We start from the raw sequence: 21,687 nt of genomic DNA, 5'->3' as shown, positions 1-21,687 counted from the left end.
TATATTCCTGTGTATTACAACCCAATAAAAGCCTTTGGAGGAAGGGGCTCAAAGCTTTTTTCCCCTGAGAAACTGGCCACTGCTCAAGGCTTTTTTCCTCTGGGAAACTGGCCACCTTTCCTCCCCAAGCAGATCACATCATGTCTCAGTCATATTTACTCTCATCTGTGGCACATGGGGGGACTTGCAAGGAAAGTCGCCCCCACAGTCCCAGAGGTTTGTAACACTCTTTTCACTTTTTTGAATTCTTATTTCTTCATTCTGTCCCCGTTGGATGTTTATTTTTTTCCTTTTTTTCCAAATTGTTGATTTCAGTCCTGGTTTCCCTCCTGTCATTATTGGTTCCCTGAATATTTTGATTTCATTTCTTTTTGAGTGTCTTTCATTTGTTTTTCATTTTTGGACCAAGCTCAATCAGATCTGTGAACATTTTGATTAGCAGGGCTTTAAATTTTCCATCAGATATGTTGACTATGTCTTAATTGTTTAGTTATTTTTCTGAGGTTATTTTCTGTTCTTTCATTTGGTCCATATTTCTTAACCCTCTTTGCTGCACTGGGGTGCTGCTATGGGGGAGGCCCCAAGAGGGAACAATGCAGCTCCCCTGCTTGTCCCTAGCATGCTTTCCCTCAGACTCTTGTGTGAGATTGGAAGTTTCTACCTATGTAGCAACAGCAGTATCAACTCTGAGTCTGTTTCCCCTTAAGTCAGCCCCATCCAGAGCCTGCAGCCAGCCCCTCCCACAAGGCCCATCAACTCGCTTTGATTTTTTCTGCCTGCCGTCCTGGGGCAGTTGGCTCCCTTACCAGTCTGGTTGTTCTGATTGATTTTTTCTTTAATTTTTTTTGTTTTTGGAGTTCCATGCAGTTTGATTTTTTTGCGCTTCTGGTTGTTTATTGATTTTAGATTGGTTGTTATCCTCCTTTTGGTTTTGCAAGGAAGTGAAGGGTTTCTACCTATGCCTCCATGTTGGCCAGAACTCTAAAATAAACAAAATCTTAAAAAAAAAAAGAAATTAGCAGATAGGGGGAGAATTACTATACATTGAATTATTAAATCAATGAGGAGTGCCTTTGCAAATAACGATTGATTATAAAACTGTTATTAATTACAATAGCAAAAAGAAAGATGCAGACTTCTATCATGTGACTTGAGAGCTCCTGGGAGATGTCTCTCTGGTATCCTTAATTGCCATGACTCAAAATCCCAACTTAGCAGCTTTTCTGATGTACTCCGAAAGAAGTTCTTGAATTCAGCTAGAACCCAAATCTACCCTCTTAGTCATGTGACCTTAACCAAGCCAATTTTCATCTCACACCCTCAGTGTTCTTTTCAGGGGGAAAGGAGATAATAAAAAAAAAAAAACCTCAAGAGTTCTTGGGGTTATTATATGAGACATGAGATACATTGGGTTAAATAAGAACATTTCAGTATGTGACAAATAACATTTTTATATGACAACATTATCTATGATTTGTAATATATTAAACTTCTATCTATTGTACTAGTTACTAGAGTGGCCCTAATCAGCTTTCTGATTAACTACCAAGAGCAGGAACTTGAGAAAATTTTATAAGGGAAATGTATTTTATGTTTCATGGGAACATGCAGAATACCAATAATACTTAAAGGGGAATGGTCGAAACAAAAAATTGAAATAAGTGAAAAATCAGCTTGACCACATGTTATCCAAGAATGAGGCTGAAAAAATATTAAGTAATATGTTTTATTATTTCACAATTGTGTCAGTTTTTGCACTTTTCTTTCTGCAATAAATAATTGAATTTAATAGACAGAAGAAAAATGAATGCCTTTCTAGAGGCTTTGCCATGTTTCATGTCTGAATGTATGTTCTAAGTTTGTAATCCTTGTTACAAACCCATCTCATTGTTATTGCACATATGAAGTCTCATGATCTGGATTCAACTTTCTTTCTTGCCTTCATCTTTTGTAAGTTCCCCAAATGAGAACTATGCAACAACCATGTCAATATGCTGATGTATTGGGAAAGTAATAATTTTATATTATTTCACATTTCCCTGTCTGAACACATGGAGTTTCCACCTACCTGTACTAAACAAACTTTAATCAACTTCTGGTCCTTAAAAACATTTAACTACCACTTTTTCTTGAAATCTAACCATCTCAGACCATATTCACCCTAGGTATGGGTGCAGCTATGCTTCTTTTATTATTAAATTCATTTCACTGGTACATTTATTGCTAACTAGATTTTTATTTTCTACTATGCAACAAGTTCCTCAAGGTCAGAGATTATAATGCCTGAATTTTTCTGCACAGAGAACTGCTTGAACTGTCTCAGAGCAGGCACTCAGCAAACATGAGACATACAATTGCTTTTGCAACAAATTATTTTCTAGACTAATTTATAAGATACAATGACTTGTCCAAGGGCAATGAATAAAATCCAAAGGGGTTAAATCAGAATTTTCACCTCTGTCTCCTCGTCACAATGATAGAATGAACTTTCAGATCTCACCTATATTTTGCCCTGAGATGCTTAACATATCTTCTGGGATCCTATGGCTAGGATAGGCATATTTAAAAATGGAAGTTCTGCCCTGGCTGGTGTAGCTCAGTGAATTAAGTGCAGGCCTGCGAACCAGATGATCATGGTTCAATTCCCAGTCAGGGCACATGCCTGGGTTGCAGGGCAGTTCCCAATGAGGGATGCATGAGAGACAACCATACATTGATATTTCTCTCCCTCTCTCCTTCCCTTCCCCTCTAAAGATAAATAAATAAAATATTTAAAAAATAAAAAAATAAATAAAAATGGAAGTTCTCTTGATCCTTGGTACATTGGTCATTGATCAAAAGCTATGTCTAAAATTAAATGTCGATGTCCTACCAGAGATTATTTGCCATGCAAAGTGGCAGATGATGGGGCTTTTTCCAGGGCTTTAAAGGAAATGAAAAGAGTTATGAAATGTGCGATAGCTTTTGTATAAATAGAGGTATTGGTTAACCCAGAGTTTAGGGAAAAGACATTTTGAAGTATACTTCTAAGCACAGCCTAGATGATGAATTTAAGTCAACATATGAGGAGTTCAAAGGTATTAAACTAGTGAGAAAATCAAAGTAGGAGCCTTGAACTGATTATCAGTGGAAAGTCCTAGAGAACAGAGTGTGGGGGCAATTCAATATGATGGTCTAATCTTTCAATTTCAAGTGATGCAACATCATTCTCCATCTCAGCCTCTCAGTGTTCAGTAAATCAAGCTCAGCTCTGGTCAGCTGTTAACTAGGAACAGAAGGCACAAAGGCAGTATGGAAAGGACTATATCAGTACAAAAAGGCTGCACCCTTTTATAGGAAATCAAACAGTTAGCAAAGATCAATAATTCAGTCAAAAATGGAATGAGAGTTGAAGGTAACTAGAACACTTTCCTTTCTCAAAAATTCTTTATATTTTACTTCCCATACCAACCTCTCTAGTTATACATAATACAATAAAGGTGTTTCCATTCAAGGCTCTATGTACATTTATGATTTTCTAAAGTTATACATACTGAATGAGAATTGAAGAGTAAAAAAATGAATGAATTTAAGGTTACAGAGAATTTTGAACATGTTTTCCTGGCAACACAATTATCTAACCCTTTCACACAAAGATCTCAAGATTGCAGGTACCATTTTGTAATAATTTCTCCTCAAAGTCTTCTAAATTTATCTATTCAGCTAAGTACCACTGAGTTTTACAGTATGGGAAAAGATCTGGAGGGGCTAAGTATTAACAGAGACATGATTAATAGTTTATTTGCAGGCATCCTTGATGCTGTGATAGAAGTCAATGCAGGGTAAAGTGGAGGCTCAAGAAATAAAGAAATTTATCCTATTTCCAGTCAACTTCATGTGAATTAACCCATGTTAAGATTTCTAGGTTTGGAGAATGCACCCAGGTACCTTGTCTTGGAGCTCTAGCAGCTCTACAAAATTCTGAAGAGGTAGTTCATCTAGTAAATGAAACAAAATGTTTGGTCCCTTCCTTGCAGAACTGAGGTTTTGACTTGACCTTAAATTTCATTTGAAACATTCCTGTTGTTTAACAGTGAGGGAAAAACACTTAAATTTCAACTGGATGAAAGCTACTTGACATAAGTATTACTAATTATATTGAGTAGCATTTGATGAAACAAGCAAAATTCAAAGCCCAGACTGAAGAATGCCTTAAACTCAGTCAAAATCAAAGTGGGTTTGGAAGTGTTCTGTGTATTTTTCATAATCAATACGGTGAAAATCAAGCAGTGAACCTGGAGAACAAAGGAATTATGGACATGGCAACTGAAAAATAATCTGTATCTGACAAAAGTAACTTGGTATGACAGAGTAAGAGAGACTTTGGCCTCAGCTAGCTATACCTGCACGCAAATTCTGAACCTGCCCCCTTAATAGATATTTGGACCTAGGGAACATTATTTAATGTCTCTGCAATCCACATTATTCAATCTTAAGATGAATAATGAGAAAATTATAAGGAATTATTAGGTTGTTGTAGGGTTAGAGGCTCAATAAACATCAGTTTTCTTTGTTCTTTTTTTAAAGATTTCATTTATTTATTTTTAGAGAGGGAATGAGAGAGAGAAAGAGAGAGAGAGAAACATCACTGTATGGTTGCCCCTTTTGTGCCTCTTACTGGAGACCTGGCCCACAATCCAGGCATATGTCCTGACTGGGAATCAATCCTGCATATCTTTGGTTCGCAGGCCAGCACTCAATCCACTGAACTATACCAGGGCAAACATCAGTTTTCCTTGCTATATTTTCATTGGCAGTAATAGGTTTGGCTGGTGACTAAAACAGTAAGGAAATGGGAGAATGAAAATATGTCTGTCTAATTACATATTCCTATCTTCTTTCACTCTCTCAAAACCTATATTCTGTACATTACAGAAACATTGACTAAATCACAAAGCTAAATATTAAATTCATCATTATGTTCAGAATATAAGAAGGGGATGATAGGACAATATGCTTTATAAACCTCAGTAATAGCCTTGAAAGTACTAAAATTGGTTATTTTCTAAGTTAGAAATTATCACAATCATTAGGTTGCCCTAGTTTATACCGAATTTCTCATCCATGTCCTTTTCTCTTGGTTGAAATGTTATGCATCAATTAATGTGTTTCCTCCACACCTGCATAAAGGTCATGATCCCATTACCATTCATCCTTGTCAGCATCACAATTGCAAAAGTGCCGAATGTCCAGGCAAATCTCATCCAGACCACATTCACATCGCTGAACTCCAGGAGGAGCACCTCCCCAGTAAGGGTGCCTTTCCTTTGACCTGCCAATCCACCAAGTAAAGGGTACTCCATCTGAAAGACAAGGTATTTCACAACTCAGAGGGGAGCATGACTAAAATAACAAAACAGGTATCACAGAACCTGGGATTAAAAATTTCTTAAAGAATATATATGTATTTTTCTCCTTCCTCCCTCTCTTATACTCACAGAGATGTATATAGAAAAATTTTATATCTACATGCATATGTATCTATAACCAACACTCGTGAAAGGATTTTTATAGTAGGATATTGTTCAAAGGCAGAGTCACAAAACATTATTAAATGCCTACCAAATCAGGGATGTATTACAATCAAGTAAATAAACTAGGATATACATAAGAACAAAATTTACATACACACACAGAAACATGAGGTCTGTCCATATAATATGAAAAATAGAGACATTTGTGGAAGAAAATATAGTTACAAGAAACATTTTACATAGGAAAATGATGCCTCAGTTTCCTTCAAAGTAGGCACACTTCTCCTAATTGCCATCAGCTACCCCATCATATTTTCCTGAAATACACTGACAGTCTAAAATATCTTCCTTTTCAAAGTTGATTTTTATTTTTGGAAAAGCCAGAAGTCACAGGGCACCAAATCTGGGCTATAGGGGTCTGAGTCATCTGGGTGATTTGATGTTTCACCAAAAAGTACTGCATGAGATATGATGCATGAGGGGGCGTGCTATCATAATGAAGTTGCCAACCACCAGTCGCCCATAGGTGTGGCCTTCTGAATTATATAAGAGAGCTTATGCACCAGAAGCTATGCACATTTTTTTCCAGAATCCATGTCATTAATAATGATGTAATTAATATGATTACAAACTTGGTTTAGCTTATATACAAAATAACCCATGATGACTTTGAACTTGACTATGTAGTTTGGATTCCAGATTATGGAGGAAAGTCCTGGGCAGTGCTAGAAGGAGGGAGAGGTGGAGAAATTTCTTCCATTTCTTGGACCCAAAGCCAACATGGGCAAACATGTTTAAATACACAATGTTTTATCCTTGTGTTGCCACCTAAGCTTACCTCAGTCCTAAAACAGCTTTATGAGCTAAATAAACCTACCAAACCTCTAGTCCACTTGAGTGTGATTTATCTGCTGAGGTAGGATTTAGAAAGAAAGAAATGCATTTGAAATAGTGTTTGATGGTTTACAGCTATTTGAAACTATGAAAAATGATTTCTACACTTATAGTGTTTTTTTATAATTTTTTATTGTTGTTCAATTATACTTGTCCCCATTTTTCTCCCATTGCTTTCCCCTGCCCTGTTATACCACTCAATCTTCCCCTCATTGTCCTTGCCTATGGGTCCTTTATACATTTTCCTTGATGACTTTTCCCCTTCTTTCTCCCATTATCCCCTCCTACCTCCCCTCTTGTCATTCACTGTCAGTTGTTCTTTATTTCTATATCTCTGGTTCTGTTTTGCTCCCTTGTTTGTTTTCTTGATTAGGCTCCACTTATAAGTGAGATGATATGGTATTTGTCTTTCACTTCCTGGCTCATTTTATTTAACATAATACCCTACAGTTCCATCCATGCTTTAAAAACTATACTGGTTAACAGACCTCTCCCATTGTGATTCTAGCTTTAAAGGCTAATAGAAAGGCTTGAAACATTTCAGACAGAATGAAGAGTGAAATTTTGGCATAAGTATATTCCTTCAGGCTTTCTGTCCCTGATTACATATGCCTGAGATTCTTCTGCTTTTCAGAGTACTTCCCATAAGTTTTCTCATAATCTACAAATTCTTGGAAGTCTCAGATTGTCAGGGTTCTTACAACTTGCCTCAGTGACTTCCACAAGAATTCAGCATTGAGAGTAATGCAGAAAAACTTGTTACTATTCATACACATAAATTATTAATCCATTACATGTTTTAAATCAGGAGCTGCAAAAAGTTAAATCCTGCCTAGCCAAAATTTCAATGTAGTGGCATTCTCAGAGAATATTATTATTCTACCTTGAAGTGGTAAATCAGGAATAATTGATGTGATAAATATTTTTCACTTTAAAAAATAAACACATATTCAATTCCTGTTTTATGCTCAACAGAAACAAAAGAAAAATTTCCAAAGGGAACCTAGACTTAACTCCATTCAGCTTAAAATTGTATTTATTAAACACCTCCACTGCTGTCTATACCTATGGTTTTGCATACATTATCATTTTATGAATAATAATTTTAATTTATAGAAGTTTTTCAAATCACAAAAAAAAGATTCAACAGATTTTACTAAACTTTGCAAAGAAAGAAATTAACAAGAGCAAGACTCAAAAATAGATTTCTGTTAATTATATAAACCTGAAAATGCAGATTACATACTAGGTATATATGTTTAAATATGATGTTCAGAAAGATTGCTTTTCCTTTGGTAATTTTAAATGAGTATTGATTTTAAAATATGTACCTATATAATCTGTCCAGAAAAAAGGTCCAGCCATTGTTAGTATAACAAGAATGGTCTGTGTAACATTGATGTAACCTGGCAGCCAAGGAAAGTGGACTAGAATCTGCATGTGTGAACAATGATGACTTCACTCTACTACTCACTGGGTGCGGTAAGCACCATTGACTGAGCATGTGTACTGTTTGGCCATTGCATATGAAATGACTGAGGAAGTAGAACAACAAATCTGCATGAAAATTTGTGTTAAGCTTGAACATTCCTATTCAGATGATTCAGAAGGCCACCCCTATGGGAAATTGGTGGTTGGCAGTTCTTTGTGACAGTGTACTCACTCATGCACAACATCTCATGCAGTATTTTTTTGGTGAAACATCAAATCACCCGGGTGACTCAGCCCCCTTACAGCCTAGATTTGGTTCCCTGTGACTTCTGGCTTTTCCAAAAATTAAAATCAACTTTGAAAAGAAAGAGATTTCAGGCCATCAATGAGTTTCAAGAAAATATAATGAGGTAGCTGATGGTGATTAGGAGAAATGTATGAGGTCCCAAAGTGCCTACTTTGAAGGGGACTCGGGTGTCATTGTCCTATGTACAATGTGTCATATCTTGTCTTCTTTAATAAATGGCTCTATTTTTCATATTACATGGCTAGATACCTTCTGGACAGAACATATATATATATAAAACTGTATGTAAATATTATATATATATTCTTTTAGCAATATTTACTGAAAATCTATATTTCAAGAGCTATTCTAGGCACTTGGCTAAATTATTAAACAAACAAAAACAAATGAAAAATAAAACATTCCATCAAAAGAGTGCATTGTAATTATAAAAAGTTGACAATAATAATAATTAAGTAATTTAGTATTAAGAAAGGGATAAGAGTATGGAAACAGTACATCATCAGGCCAACTAAGGATAAGGTATGTTGCAAAGATTTGTGTACTACAATGTTAGGATGGCCAGGGTAGAACTCAATGAAAAAAATAAACTCTGAGAACTTGAAACCATGGAGCAAGTCCCAAATGGTTTGCTATATGGAGAAATACAAATGGAGCAAAACTTGAAACCATGGAGCAAGTCCCAAATGGTTTGCTATATGGAGAAATACAAATGGTTGCTATAAGGACCAAGGAGTAATTCAGGACATTTCCTAATTTCTATCTCCAGTTTTTTTTTAATTTAAATTATAGAAGTGACATTAATTTTGGCAGTATATATTTTTCAGGTGTACAAAGTTATAATTTGATGTTTGTGTACTCTATTAGATGTTCCCCACCAAAAGTCTTGTTCCCTTCTAACCATGTATTTGATGCCTTTATTCACTTTAAAACTCCCCCACCCTCTTTTCACTTTAACCTCCATTCTGCTGTGTATACCCATGAGATTGTTATTATATTTTTTATTATTTTCTTTATTAAGTTTTGTTTATCTATATATTTTAATATATTTTATTGATTATGCTATTATAGTTGTCCCATTTTCCCCCTTTTATTCCCCTCTGCCGTGAACACTCCCTCCCACCAACATTCCTATTATTTTTTGTTTTATAATCCAAATATGAGTGAAATGATATTTTTTGTTTTTTATCTGACTTATTTCACTTAACATAATAACCTCAATATTTATCCATGTTGTCAAAAATGGCAATCTGTTCTCTTTTTATGGTGGATTAATATTTCCATTGTAAATATGTACCATATATTCTTTATCTAATCATCTTTTGGTAGTCACTTAATTTGTTTCAAAGTTTTCCTATTATAAATAATGCTGCAATGAACATAAGGATAGAGATACTTTTACTAATAAGTTTTTTAAATTATATTTTGGTAAGTATCCATAAGAGAAACTGCAGGGTGATACAGCAATTCTATTCTTAAATTTTTTGAAAAATATTTATACTTTTTCCATAGTGGTCATACTAGTTTACACTCCCACCAATGATGTATGAAGATTCCCTTTTCTCCACGTCCCTTCTAACAACTTCACATTTCTTTTCTTTGAGAAAGACCTAAAAGGTAGAAAGTGGTATCTCATTGTGGTTTTGATTTTCATTTCCATGAGTAGTGATGTCGAGTATCACTTCATATGTTTGTTGGCCATTTGTATGTCTTTCACAGAAAAATGTCTATTTTAGTCCTTTGGCTATTTCTACAAAAACAAATTGCTTTTTGTTGTTGAGTTGTATGAGTTCTTTCTTTTTTTTTTTTTTTTAGATTTTATTTACTTATTTTTAGAGAGTGGGGAAAGAAAACAAGAAACAGAGGAAGAGAAACATTGGTGTGTGTTTCCCCTTTGCATTCCCAAGCTGGGGGCATAGCCTGCAACACAGGCATGTGCCATGACTGGGAATCAAACTGGCAACCCTTTGGTTTGTGGACCATGTTCAATCCACTGAGCCACACCAGCCAGGGCTGTATGAGTTCTTTTTATAGTTTGATAATTTGCCCATAATTGGAGATATCTTCATTTCACAAATATCTTCTCCCATTTGGCTGATTACCCTTTTGTTGTTGTTGTTTTTTCTGTGCAGAATCTTTTTGTTTGATTTTTTCCAATTTATTTATTTATTTCTCTTTTACTTTCTTTGTCTTTGGGGTTGAGTTCACAAAAACCACCATGAGTTCAACCTTAATTTTAGTGCCTATATATGTTTTACATAATATATATTTTATTATTTCAGGTCTCCTACTAAACTTTTTCTTTTATTTTGAATTAAAGATAGTAGTCTAGTTTCATTCTTTTGTGTGTGGTGTTCAGTAATTCCAACACCATTTAATAGTAACCTCAATAGTCCCATTTACTGAAGGGACTTTTCTTTCTCCATTGTGTATTCTTCTCTCTCTCTCTCTCCTTCTCTCTTTGTTGAAACTTAGTTGTGTATATAGAGGGTGGGAAAAAGTAGGTATATAGTTCTATGAAAAACAGCTTACTCTTATATTATTATTGTAATATTTTCCATATGGACTCTAAATTTACTTTTGTCTCATCCTGTATTTGTGAGTAAATTTTCAAGCTCTTAATTCTGTTTCATTGGTCTGTGTGTCTGTTTTTCTGCCAATACCATCATGTTTTGATTACTGAAAGTTTGTAGTATAGTCCAAAATCAGGGATTGTGCTACATCCCTTTAATTCTCTTTGATAATGTCTCATAGTTTCATTGTAAAGGTCCATGACCTCCTTTTTAAAATTTATTACTAAATATTTTATTCTTTTTGTTGCAATTGTAAATAGGTTGTTTCTTAATTTCTCTTTTTGATATGTTGTTGTTATTAGTATACAGAAATGTGGCAGATTTTTATATATTGATTTTATATTTTGCTACTTTATTTGTTAATTGTTTATAATATTTTTTGGTGGAGAGTCTTTGGGGTTTTCTATACACACAATCATATCATCTGATAATAGTGACAGTTTTACCTTTTTCTTACCAATTTTTATTCCTCTTATTTTTCTTGACTAATTGCTCAGGTTGGGTTCTCTAGTATTATGTTAAATGACAGAGGCAAGCATGGCCATCCTTTTTTCCATTTATGATCTTAGAAAAAAGGCTTTATTCTTTTGCCATTGAGTAAGTTGTTACTGGAAAGTTTTTATGTATTGGACCAGTTTATTTTGGTCTGGCAAATGTGACTTAGCTCTGTATGGAAAACCTACAGAAGCAAGATGGTGGGCAGGAGCCAGACCTTCAAACCAGGTTTTCCTGTGGGAATCAGGCCTAGAGAATGCATACAAACTGTTATGGCTTACTCTTGCTAAAACTCCCTCACCCTGGTCTGAAGCAGTAGATGTGTATTGTCTATCTTCAAGGTAATTTCCAAAGTCTGTGTAAAATTTCCCAAGGAAATTTGGGAAATCAGCTCACCGCCTTTCCCTTCTGCGTGTGTTATTTTCATTTCCTTGATTGTACCTAAAATGTAGACAATAATATTCTATGTAATAGATAATAAATCCTATTTTGATGTAAGACCCAAGAAAAATAATAAAAGCTTGTCTAGACAGGCAAGGGTCAGGGTGCTCTCCTTTTGAGAGAGTGGCCATGCTGTCCCCCTTTTCTCCACAGGACTTCTGTAACTTGTGCATTTGTTCTTGTCTTCAGTCACAACAGGTTGACTCTGTTGGCCAGAGTCTGCATCATCTGGCACCAGGAACAAGGACGGAGAGGCTATGAGCTGCCCTTGTGGACAACACACCAGCTTGGTGGGAGTGTGCACATCAGCCCAGGTTAAGCGCTGACTACACCAACTGCTTTTTGCTAAGGTCGCAGGGCGTGTTGAATTTCAGAGAAAAGGAGTATTTTTCCAAGATTGCCCTCTCTTGTGATCTCATGCTCTTTAGTAAGCAAAAACCCTTGCTCTCTCTCTGGCAATCACTACACTTTGTGGGCATGGGTCGGGTAGTTAAGAGCCACAAGGGCACCTGCCCCTGAAATTCACCTGTGACAGGATAAGTTAGGATGTGGACCAGGCCAGAACACTAAGTTTCCTGCCAGTTGCAAGCAAAAGTCTACACAATGAGAGTCACACTGTAAAAACATTCACAAGCCCATCCCTGTGGTGCAACCCCCAGTCAGGTTTTAGGCTTGGAAGAGTGAGCAATGAATTTTTCTTTCAATTAGCTTTTTTTCTTATAAGCGCCCCTGAGCAGTCTTTCTTTGAAAAGCTGCTTTTTGCAGTCATTTTTATTCTGCCTTTTCCCCTCTGCCTGCTTGTAAACAGAAAAGCAGATTGTAAATGAATGTTTCAGTTTCACCTGGACTCTGAAAACTGCTTTTAGAACTCAGTGTTAGTTACAGGGTTATTTATGAGTGTTTCAGCTTCTTACTGAAACAGAAAATAAGAGGCATTCCTCCCCCTGGCTTGAGATCTCAAGTGTTCCTACATGAGTAGCGACCTTACAGAGGTGTCTGGGGTCAATCCCAGAGATTTGTAGGGGCCTCATACGGAATTCCAATCACGGTAATTTAACTCGTGGCTCGGTCAGGGATCACAGTATAAAGGCTGGTCACCTGGCACTTCAAGCCCCCCATCACAATCTTAAACACATGGGGAAAATCCTAAAACACATAAGCAGGTTATACTCTGAATAACAGGCAGCCCTCCTCAGCTATCTCCCATCAACAGTACATTTTGACCCACCACCCTAAACTCCCCAATAGCTAATTAGCTAGGCTTTAGTACAGGCTGAGGATTTTGGAAGGGCAGATATTAAAAGTAAAAACGGAGCCTTTTAACAAGAATAGGCTCTAATTTGTCTAAAGAACAGGAAGTCTACCCGGGTGTGTTATAGCAGCTCCTCTGGTGAATGGGACATAAGGTAAAAGAACAGCATCTCATTCAGCTTTTACAAACTATAAAAGGATATTACTCTGCTTTTCCTGATAAGGATACCTTGGAAATTAAGGTTTGGAAAAAAGCAGGTAACAAATTAAAAGCTTTGCAGGATAGTGGATTTCCTATGGGTTCAGAACTTATCAACTTGGGGACTAGTCAGGACTGCTCTCATGCCCATATGGACTAAGAAAAAGAAGCTAGTTACAGAGGAGGATATGGAGTCTAGTTCAGATGAGAAAGTTATATATGATGCAGCAGGAGAACAGGCCATGAGAGTTCTGCCTACAGCCCCACCAGAGAATATGCCACGTAGCCACCGCATGATCAGTCACCACCAAGAAAGCCAAGGAAATTCAGACAAATACCCTGTCCGGGCTATGAGACAATGCCTTCAACAGGCAGTGGAGGCAGGTGATTTAGATGCCCTTTTGGCTTTTCCCACTATAGTCAAGGGTCAAAGGAATATCCATGAGCTCCTTCCCTTTTCTCTTTATAAGGACTTAAAAAAGTATTCAAGAAAATGGGCTTCAGTCTCCTTATACTAACGGGATATTTCAAGCCATTACTGACAGTTATAAACTGGCCTCTTTTAACTAGATTGCCCTCACCAGGACTGTTTTGACTCCAGCTCAATTTACTACTTGGCATTTGGAGTACTCTCGAAGGGAGTACTCCAAAGCCACTGAGCACCCAAGCCACTGAGAATGCATGAATAAATAATCCTGTCACCCCCGCTATGCTGCTTGTGTCTGGTAATTTTGCTACTGCTGGATTAAGCCAAGCTTGATCCTCGTGCTTTTGATCAAAGTGCTCAAATTACTCTCAGGGCCACGAAAGCTGTACCTGATTCTCAGGCCAGGGAAGCTTCTTCTTTTGCCAATATCCATCAGGGTGCTATGGAGGCATATATTGACTTTATTGATCACCTCCAAGAAGCTACTGGCAGGCAAATAATGACAGAGCAGCAAAACTCTTTTGTGGCAGCTAGCTTATGAAAATGCTAGCAAGGACCGCAGGGCCATTATAGGACCCCTGAGATCTACCATCAAAGACATCAGTGAGTTTATCAAGGCTTGCCAAGATGTTGGCACACAGCAGCATAAGGCCTCTCTCTTAGCTGCTACAATTAAGGGAATGTTAATTCCCTTAATTATAACATTTGGAAATGTTGTAATTATGGAAAACCTGCTCACCTGCACAAGGACTATTTGTCCACACCGAGAGGAGGAAAAGGTAATCACGAGCTTCTCCCCAAGGACTGTCTGCACTGTGGCAGAGACAGGCATTGGGCAAGGGAATGTTGCTCCAAGCTTAACAAAAATAACCAACGAATTCAGGGAAACTTTCGGGGGGCACCCACTCCAGCACCCCCAACCCTAGTTGGAGCTTTCAGAACAACAACCAATATCAGAGAATTTGAAGAAATGCACAGTTTCTGACCTTCACGCACCCACCCTCAGAAGCCTAGGGCTGGATGTTGTCACCACCAATGAGCTCATCTTAAAGGAATAGGGTCGAATATTTATAGCTCCCACTGGTGTTTGGGGACCTCTACCCCTGGGAACAGTAGGTCTAATTTTAGAAAGATCCAGCATTACTACCAAAGACATCTTTGTTCAGCCAGGGGTGGTTGGCTCAGATTATAAAGAAGAAATTAAAATCATGCATATGGCTATCATATTATTCCTGCTCAAACACCCGTGGCCCAGCTGCTCCTCCACCCCTATGTAAGCTCAAAGACTCAAAATACTAAGGGGAGAGAGAGGCTTCAGCAATACAAACAATCAGTTTTCTGGACAGAATACATTAAGCTAAGTAAGCCAATCTTACAAGTAAAAATAAAAAATAAAACTTTTCATGGTCTCATAAATATGGGATCTCTGTTATCTCAAATCAGTTTTGGCTACCTGAATGGCCTTTAACAGACAGTGGAATGGCTGTTAACAGTTGTTGGAGGAATTTCTCAACCTCAACTCAGTGTATGGTCCCTTAGATGTTATGGGCCAGAGGGACAGGTAGGGAGAATTCTATGCCCCTTAATATCTATGCCCCTTAATATCTGGGGATGTGATCTCCTCAGTCAATGGGGGATGCAAATCTCTCTGCCACATTTTCTCTAGTGGCTGCTGCTCTTATAACTCCCCTACTGCTTACTTGGCTCTCCAACACACTGTTATGGGTTAATCAGTGGCCACTTAAAGGAGAGTGACTTAAACAGACCCATTTTTTTTTAGTCAAACAACAACCAGAAGCAAATCATATTGAACCCTCTAACAGCCCATGGAACACGCCTATTTTTATTATACAAAAAAAATCTGGCAAATGGAGGCTCATTCATTATCTAAGGAAAATTCATGAATCCCTCCAGCCTATGGGCCCCCTACAGCCAGGGGCTCCTAATCCAGCTTGCATTCCTAAAGATTGGCTGCTTCTAATTATTGATTTAAAAGACTGTTTGTATGTTTGTTTGTTTTTTCACAATTCCTTTAGCAGAAAAGGATTGGGTGTGGTTTGCATTTTCTCTCCCAGTCATTAATAATTCTCAGCCTTTACAGCAATTTCAATGGAAAGTTTTACTTAAAGGAATTCTTAATAGTCCGACTATTTGTCAGCATTTTGTTCATATAGCAATTCAACTATAGGAGGGATTAATTCCCTGATTCCATTATCTATCATTGTATGCATGACATTTTGATTGCAGCTCTCTCACAAGATATGCTAGCAAAAACTACTTCCTTTCTTAAGAACTCTGTAGCCTCTGTTGGACTGATACTTGCTCCAGAGAAAATCCATCATTCAGAGCCTTGAAAATATTTAGGTTATATCCTTTTTAATAGGACAATTTGGCTTCAAGTCCTTCAAATTAGTCCACCCAAGGATTTAACTTTTAATCACCTCCAACAATTTTTAGAAGCAATTAATCAGGTGTGACCCAGCCTTGGAATACCCATTAAGCAACTAATTCATTTATTTAATACCCTTAAAGGAGACACAGATCTCAGTTCCCCTAGGAAATTGTCCTCCAAGGCCTTGCAAGAGTTAATTGTAATAAATCAGCATATTCAGCAAGGACAATTAACCAGAGTTATTCCACAATTCCCTGTCCGGCTTTTCTACTTTCCAACCTTAGGCACTCCAATGAGTTTTATAGGACAACTATCACCTCATTTAACTATGATAAAGTGGCTTTTCTGTCTCATCAGCCACAACGCACCATTACCACCTAGACAACTGCTTTGTGCCATCTCATAATAAAAGGACGTGAGCAAACACAGCAGTTATTTGGATATGACCCTGACTTCATTCATAATCCCTTAACTCAGGTTTATTTATAGCAATTAATAACTCAGTCTTTAGAATTTCAGTGTGCCATAGCTACCTTTGTGAGAAGACTAGAAATTAATTTACTCTCAGACAGACTGCTTCAAAACATTCCATTCCTTCATATAAGACTAGCAGAAAAAATCAGCCCAGTACCAAGAACAGGAGCAAAAATTATATTTCCTGATGGGTCTGGGAAAACTGGGTGGGCTGCTACTGCCTGGAAAAAAAGGCAATAGCTGAAAAAATTTTGTAGTCTCAGGGCATTCCTTTACTCAGAAGGTTGAACTTTTCACTGCAATTATGGTCCTGTGGCAATGGTCTAAGAGAGCTTCAAATATAGTTTGTGACTCTGGATATTCAACGTCTGTCTAAACTATATTCAACTGTCTAAACTATTCAACATCTAGATCAGGCATTAATTGACTGACCCAAAGACTTCAATTGACTCAAATCTGCTTAACTTATTTCTGACTTTACAGTCTCTCCTTGACAAATTAGAACACCCTCTCTTCATTACTCATATTCAATCCCACTCAGGCCTGCCTGGCCCCTTGGTGGATGGTAACAATAAGGCAGATAACTTATTTAGCATCCTCACTGCTTTCCAGCAAGCAGCAGCTTCTCACCAGTTTTTTCATCAAAACAGCCAGGCACTTTGAAGACAATTTGATATTCCTCATTCTCAAGCTAAGCAAATTATTAAAGAATGCCCTGACTGTCAAGCCCTTACTAAGCCATCTCCATCCATGAGAATTAACCCTCAAGGACTAAGTTCTCAAATGATTTGGCAAATAGCTGTCATTCATTAGACTCCCTTTGGAAAATTTAAATACGTTCATATTTCTATTGATACTTACTCTGGTGCCCTACATGCATCTGCTTTAACAACAGAATCTGCTAAAAATATACAAGCCCATTAGCTTGAGGCCTTTAGTCATTTAGGACAGCCTCAGCATATTAAAACTTATAATGACCCAGGATATCTTGCCCACTCTTCTTTTCTTCAATAATTATACTTTAATTTTTAAGCATTTTTAATTTAATTATTGTTCAAGTACAATTTTATGTCCTTTACTCCCATTCCAGCCCACCCCCCAGTGCTCCCCACCTCCTTCCCATTTCCAACCCCCTTAGTTTTTTCCCATGTGTCCTTTATACTTGTTCCTGTGAATCCTTTCCCCTGAAATTCTCTCCCCTCTCCCCTCTGGTCCCTGTCAGCCTGTTCTGTATTTAAGTGTCTTTTTGCCCATTCTACTCAAGCCTTCTGTCAGCATTGGAATATCCAACATAAAACAGGAATACCTTATAATTCAACTGGTCAGGAAATTGTTGAGCAGGCTCATCATACCTTCAAAAATCTTCTTAAAAAACAAAAAAGGGGGAGTCAAGAGTCTACCCAAAAATTTTGATTATGTTAGCTATGTTACCTATAATTTTGTAAATTGTGATGAATCACTTGGTACTCCAATTGAGAAATATTTTCAGAAGAAAGAGCCGAAGTCATCTTATCCTCAGGTTTTGTATGGAGATCTGCTGGGAGATGGTACTTGGCAGGGCCCTGCAGAGCTCTTAAGATGGGGATGAGGGTATGCATGTGTTTCCATCCCTACTGTCCTGTTCAGCTTCCAGCTAAAAGGGTGAAGCCTTACCATGAACAAAACTGTCATCAAGCTCCACCACCTGTAGATGAAAGCTGATCAACTGACAGACAAGATGGCCCAGCTGACACTAAATAACCAGAAGGAACATGGGCACCCATGGCATTGCACATGGGTTTGGACTCACTGACAAAGGGGGTTGCAGACCACTCTAAAAATGGGGGCTGAGGCTCAAGATGCCTCTGGTAGAGGAGTAATAATGTCTCAATGTCTCATACTGCTCCCATCAGATGTGTCTCCACCACATAGGGGGGACATTAAGGCTCTTCATTTTCAAGTTGAGAAAATTCTTACTAAAACTAAGGTGGAGGAAACCCCAGAAAACAGATTTATTGCTTACTTAGCAGTGCTGTCAGCCAATTCGGCTAAAGCTTTGCTTTTAATTGCCATTATACTCTGCTTCCAGGGGCAGGGCCTAACTACTGAAAATAATTCCTCTCATATTTATTGGGCTCACATTGTTGACCCACCAATATTTAAGGTGCATACCTGGTAGAATGTTGAACCTCCCTTTTCCACTAATGACACTCAGTGGACTAGAGGTGTATAGATGCCCCCTGATGGCCCATTAAAAGAAAACAAGCACTGGATGTCTGTGCCAAAAAATACCATTTAAGTTGCCGAATACTTACCAGTTTGTTTTCTGTTCTTACTGACACTGTGCTTACCTATAAAATAGAAACTCTATGCTTCAAGCAAGGAGAAATACAGTGATTACTATCAGCTCTCTATGGTAACTGCAGTTGGTATGTGTACCCAAAGAGGAGTTTACCATGCTTCAAATTCCCCTCCAGATCCTCTTTGTACTTTAGACACTAGACATAAAGATTCAGTCTTTTGGTCTTTGTGCAGGGGACAAAATACCACCGTTGAGTTTCTCCCCAAAAGTCCTTTTGTAGTGGAGAACTGGGGAGCTAATTGGAAGGTACTGACTAAACTTGGCACAACAACAGTTTCAGCTCTGCCTCAAACCCCATATACTGATATGTGGTGGAAGGGGTCCGGTACCAAGGCAATCAGAATTGTTCCTCCCAACCACACTAGCCCTTGGCATTACAAATCATGGAAAATGGCCTTGCCTTTTATTGCAAAAAAACGCCAGTATAATTTTTTTTTTAATGTTTCTACCAAAATGGCCCTCAAAAAGAGATTGTGTCATGGTTTGTACCTGTCACTCCTATTTATTTTTAGCAACTCCAGGGACAACTCAAGTCTTTTATAATAAATCAGCAAAAATTTATTCTCTGCCTGTCCCTGCAGGCTCCATAGATGCCAGCTGTCTTACTCATCTCAATATTACTCAGTTAAGTCTCACTACAGTTTATATAGATAGAAGACAAATTCAAGTATGGATGCCAGTTAATGTAACCAGAAAATGGAAAAATCCCAGTGGCATAGTAGCACTTAACAATGTGCTGGCCTCCTTAAGAGTCTGATAGTTTCTCGGCAACTTAATTGTATTTATTGTCTCTGTTATAGTTGTCCCAGCTACTGCTGCCACAGCAACTGCTGCCCTCATTGAATCAGTTCAAACTGCTCATAGTGTTGATGTTCTCTTAACCAATTCCACCTTAGAAATATTTCAACAGGCCCAGATTAATCAAGAGAATCTTACCCACCTTTCTGCTGTTAAATCAGCCCTCAACTGGCTCAGCAAATGCCAGGACACACTAGTGACCCATCAGTACCTGACCTGTGGTCCTGGTTTCTCCAAACTGTGTTTCACCCCACTACAATGGAATTCCAGCCAATACTCCTGGAGTGATATTCAACATCACCTAAGAGAAGATTTTTCTACTAATTTAAAGGGACAAAGTAATAAATTGTAACTGGAGTTAGGCCAGCAGTTGCAAAACATTCAACACTTAACTAAGCAAGAGATTTTTCAAATACTTTATGATAATCTCAGTGGCTAAATCCCTCAAAAATGATTTGATGGACTCAACCTTACATTGTGGGTCACTGGAGCCACTGGTTGTTTACTGATTTTAATAATGCTTCATATATTCCAATGCATTTACAAATTATTTGCCCAGGGTCACAAAAGAGACCAACAAGTAGCAAGTCTTGTGGGATGCATCACACCACAACAGCCTTAACAAAAAGGAAAAAAAGCAGAGAATTGTAGGGGACCAGTTTGTTTTGGTCTGGCAAATGTGACTTAGCTCTGTATGGAAAACCTACAGAAGCAAGATGGTGGGCAGGAGCCAGACCTTCAAACCAGGTTTTCCTGTGGGAATCAGGCCTAGAGAATGCATACAAACTGTTATGGCTTACTCTTGCTAAAACTCCCTCACCCTGGTCTGAAGCAGTAGATGTGTATTGTCTATCTTCAAGGTAATTTCCAAAGCTTGTGCAAAATTTCCCAAGGACAGAGCTAATCAGCTCACCGCCTTTCCCTTCTGCATGCGTTATTTTCATTTCCTTGATTGTACCTAAAATGTAGACAATAATATTCTATGTAATAGATAATAAATCCTATTTTGATGTAAGACCCAAGAAAAATAATAAAAGCTTGTCTAGACAGGCAAGCATTGGAGTACTGTCCTCTTGAGAAGGTGGCTGGGACAGTCAGAGGTGCTCTCCTTTTGAGAGAGTGGCCATGCTGTCTCTTTTTTCTCCACAGGATTGCTGTAGCCTGTTCTTGTCTTCAGTCACAACAGGGGGACTCTGCTGGCTAGAATCTGCCACATTTTTATATGTGGTCTTTATTATGTTGAGGTAATTTTATTCCATGCCCATTTTACAAGATGTTGTATTTTGTTAAATGCCCTTTTTTGCAGAAATGATATGATCATATGATTATTTTTTATTTTATTAATGTTCTCTATTGCATTGATTTGCAGATGTTGAACCATCCTTGCGTTCCTGGAATGAATTCCAATTGATCGTGATGTATGATCTGTTTGATATGTTAGTATACTTGGTTTGTTACTGTTTTGTTTAGTATTTTTGCATCTGTGTTAATCAAAGATATTGTCCTATAACTTTCCTTTTTTTTTATGTCCTTTCCTGTTTTTGACATTAAGGTAATTTGGCTTTGTAAAATAAGTTAGAAACTATTCCCTTCTCCTTAATGTTTTTGGAAGATTTAAAAAATAAAGATTGATGCTAAATCTTTTTTAAATGTTTGATAGAATTCATTGGTCAATATATTTTTAATCTGTCCTTAATTTCAGCAGACTGAAATTTCATGCATATTCTATGTGCCCTTGGAAAGAATGTTCATTTTGTTATTTTGGGATAGACTTTTCTATTAATAGAAATTAATTTACCTGGACTAATGTGTCAGTCAAGGCTGATGTTTCCTTATTGATTTTATGTCTGCTTGATCTATTCACTACTGTAAAGTAGATATTCAAGTTTCCCACTACGTTATTTTTGTAAGTTTTTTTCAAGTCCGCTAGTAATTGCTTTATATATTTTGGTGATCTCATGTTGTGTGCATATATATTATAAGTACTGAGTCTTCTTGATGGATTGTCTCCTTTATCATTGTAAAATGTCCATCTTTGTCTCTGTTACCTTTTTTTTTTTACTTGAAATCTATTTTGAGTGACATAAGCACAACTACACCTGCTTTTTTCTGGCTGCCGTTTGCTTGGTGTATAATTTTTCACCCCTTCCC

The 21,687-nt window shown here is 37.5% G+C and overlaps 1 protein-coding gene across 2 annotated transcripts in view; it reads right to left on the bottom strand.

Annotated features, from left to right (window-relative positions):
- Positions 1 to 21,687, bottom strand: part of CNTNAP5 (contactin associated protein family member 5) — a 1,122,001-nt gene that overhangs the window by 207,337 nt on the left and 892,977 nt on the right. For both annotated transcript variants that reach the window (XM_053670714.1, XM_053670716.1), the window contains exon 14: positions 5,186 to 5,342. In XM_053670714.1, coding sequence (XP_053526689.1) covers positions 5,186 to 5,342 — 157 coding nt within the window. The remainder of the gene's footprint in view (positions 1 to 5,185; positions 5,343 to 21,687) is intronic.

The sequence above is a fragment of the Artibeus jamaicensis genome, unplaced genomic scaffold, assembly GCF_021234435.1.
Source record: "Artibeus jamaicensis isolate MK-2021 breed Jamaican fruit bat unplaced genomic scaffold, CSHL_Jam_final contig_61, whole genome shotgun sequence".
In the NCBI taxonomy this organism is placed as follows: Eukaryota; Metazoa; Chordata; class Mammalia; order Chiroptera; family Phyllostomidae; genus Artibeus; species Artibeus jamaicensis.
The sequence above is the reverse complement of the archived record's forward strand: the minus strand, read 5'-3'. Positions and strand labels throughout refer to the sequence as shown.